At 42.9% G+C, this 2829-nt stretch overlaps 1 protein-coding gene across 1 annotated transcript; it reads right to left on the bottom strand.

Moving 5' to 3' along the window:
* Positions 1-1275: 1275 nt before the first annotated feature.
* Positions 1276-2106, bottom strand: LOC123066478 (putative glycine-rich cell wall structural protein 1). The gene has a single exon (XM_044489551.1). It carries the CDS (start codon positions 2081-2083, stop codon positions 1496-1498), a length of 588 nt encoding a protein of 195 aa, XP_044345486.1. The 5' UTR covers positions 2084-2106; the 3' UTR covers positions 1276-1495.
* Between the last annotated feature and the right edge of the window lie 723 nt (positions 2107-2829).

Below are 2829 nucleotides of genomic sequence, written 5' to 3'. Positions count from 1 at the left end.
TCACTAAAATCACAAGAAATAATAACTTAGAAAATACTCACTAGCTAGTAATAAGTATGAATGATCGGATTGGCCATCCGTTCGGTAAGAGTAAACGATGACCCTGGTTAATCACATCCATATATGATTGGTCAACAGTTCAACACACATGCAAGCATCCACTGATGAAAGCAACCCAAACAATTGACAACACAGAGGTTACCTCTGAAGTTTCCGTAATCAACATTGACTTATATATACCCACGGATGTATCTTAACTTGTTTCATCTAATAAAGGGAACATCAATTTAACATGTATTGTTTGTGAGAGAAATAAAAGTAAATTTGCATTCTCTCCGCCATGAGAGCCAATATATCTAGATTAAGATAAAGAATATATCTCTTTTAATGCCAATTAAGCTTCACATTTCAAATTACCAATGAAACACCTTTGCCAAAAATTAGGATGAGCTTTCGGATATTTTGAACAGATTGGAGGTCGGCAAACCCACTTCATCTCTAAATTACAATGAATTTCAAAAGGTCTAAGCATACCCACAACTATCAAATGTCTAACAAACTTCCAAAAAAATAAAAGCCCACAAGTAATGGCTTTCACCCCACAAAAGGAACTTCCAGAAATCTGAGCACACCAATGGCAATAGAAAAATCTGTCAAATTGCCAAAAAAAAACTTACAAAACTTTGGACTAGCAATTTCTACCAAAAATGAACTTTCAAAGTTCTAAAGCTAACTTTCAAATCCAACAACTGGAGCGTGCAAAAAATGGAAAAGAAATAAAAGGAATAACTATGATAATAAGATTGTGGACCTCCCTGCCATTCATGGCTAGTGGTTGCGAAGGAAACCCTCGATGGTTTCCATGAATTAATGGAATTTCAGGGCACCAAGTCATGCTGGTGGAAGCCTCGTAGCGCTTGCAAGGACCATGGCCCCACTGAGGGAATGTATGAGAGTATCCGTGAGCGTGGATGTGATGGATATGGTGGTGTGGTTTCGAGATAGTGATTCAGAGCCTCTAAACTCCTTATAGGTAGATAGCATAGGAGGCTATGAAAAAATTTCTCTTTTCATTAATTGAGAGGAGGCACTTCTGGTGAGAGAAAGAAGAGATATGCAAAACAGAAGTTGTGGATGTGGTTATTTGCTTGGCGAACCTCCCCCATCTCGTGACATGGCGTGGATAACTAAATTGATTATTGTTAGTAGTTAACCATAAAAGAGCACCTTATGTTACTTACCCAGATGACACACACAATTCTCATCGCAACTCAGTTGGCACAAACACTGATTACTTGATACATATGTACATAGTGATACATTGACATGTTACATTCTTGGTATATATCACAAACACTACAACATTGTTCACCGTAACAATGAAGCCCTTATTTGATAATATGTAAGACGATAAAAATAAATGAAAAAGTTTGAAGACATCTATTTGACACACCATATTGGGCTCCATACTTTTAGATTCCTCGCGTAAAGGAAACTAGGGATAGGCATCGCCATACCCAGATCCAGCACCTCCGCCTCCACCAGTTCCACCATTTGTTCCACCGCCATTGCCAACACCGTTTCCACCAGCGTATGCATTACTACCTTGTCCATACCAATTGTTATTAGCAGTAGCTGAGCCAGAACCAGTGCCACTACCAGCCCCATATGCACTAGATCCATGATAACCATTAGCTTGCCCTCCACCACCGCCGCCACCGGTACCACCAGCACTAGTATATCCACCATAGCTACCACCATAAGGATAGGAAGATCCTTGACTATATTGACTAGAACCAGAGCCCGAGCCACTCCCGCTACCAGATCCAGCTCCACCATATTGGCTACCACCGCCACCTCCGCCTCCTCCTCCACCACTTGCATGTGTACCACTACTAGAGCTCACGCCTGACCCAGTTCCACTCCCAGAACCGGAGCCAGCACCACCCTGAGACCCCCCACCCTCTCCTCCTCCCGTTCCTACTCCAGAGGCACTGGAGTACCTAGCCACCCTTGCAGCATTGGCCAATCCAATGCTCAACAGGACAACAAAACCAAGAGCTAGTAATTTTGTGCCTGCCATTGTGTGTGTGCGCCTTCTATCGCGGTGTACTCTTGCAAGATGATGGGTTCTAAGTGATAGATTGTATGCATATTTATAGTGCTTGCGACCATATTGGTGGGGTGGGACTTGTTGACAATGTCAAGTGGATGCTTAAATATTTAGCGCATTAATTGGTGCTTCAAGACTTGGATACACACCATGCAGGCGATGAAGACTGGAGATATTACCGTGTGCGATATTTTCTTTGGATGCTTTCTTCCGTTGGCATCCGTTAGGTTCAACACACACATGCAAGCATCCAGTGATGAATACAGCTAGCTCCAGTAGTTGACGGTAAGAGGCGGCCTCGAAGTTCTCGTAATTGACTCCGGCATGTATATCCGCGGCCGCCATAGCAGACAAGAAAATTCCAAACCATGATTTTGCCAGCACCATGGATCATCTACTTGTTACGTTTATTTTACGTTCATGTCACACATGGCAAAAATTGCAAAGAACCACGCATAAGCATAGCTACTAGTTGTGATTATCCTACAGTCAAGTAACCATGCATGCATAAAGAACTGATTGGCTGGGCGATGGATGATCAAGTGGGCTTGGATAAGCGTTGATTTTACCATGAGCATGCAACTTGCTCGATACGGTTGACCGATCCCCTTGGGCCGGGTTAACAAGTGGTCGCCATTGTCTGCCCGATGGCAAGCAAGAGCTGGAATCAAAGTAAACGACGACTCCACGGACGTAATCGAATCGACTTACTTGAG

Source organism: Triticum aestivum, chromosome 3B (assembly GCF_018294505.1).
Source record: "Triticum aestivum cultivar Chinese Spring chromosome 3B, IWGSC CS RefSeq v2.1, whole genome shotgun sequence".
Classification (NCBI taxonomy): Eukaryota; Viridiplantae; Streptophyta; class Magnoliopsida; order Poales; family Poaceae; genus Triticum; species Triticum aestivum.
The sequence above is the reverse complement of the archived record's forward strand: the minus strand, read 5'-3'. Positions and strand labels throughout refer to the sequence as shown.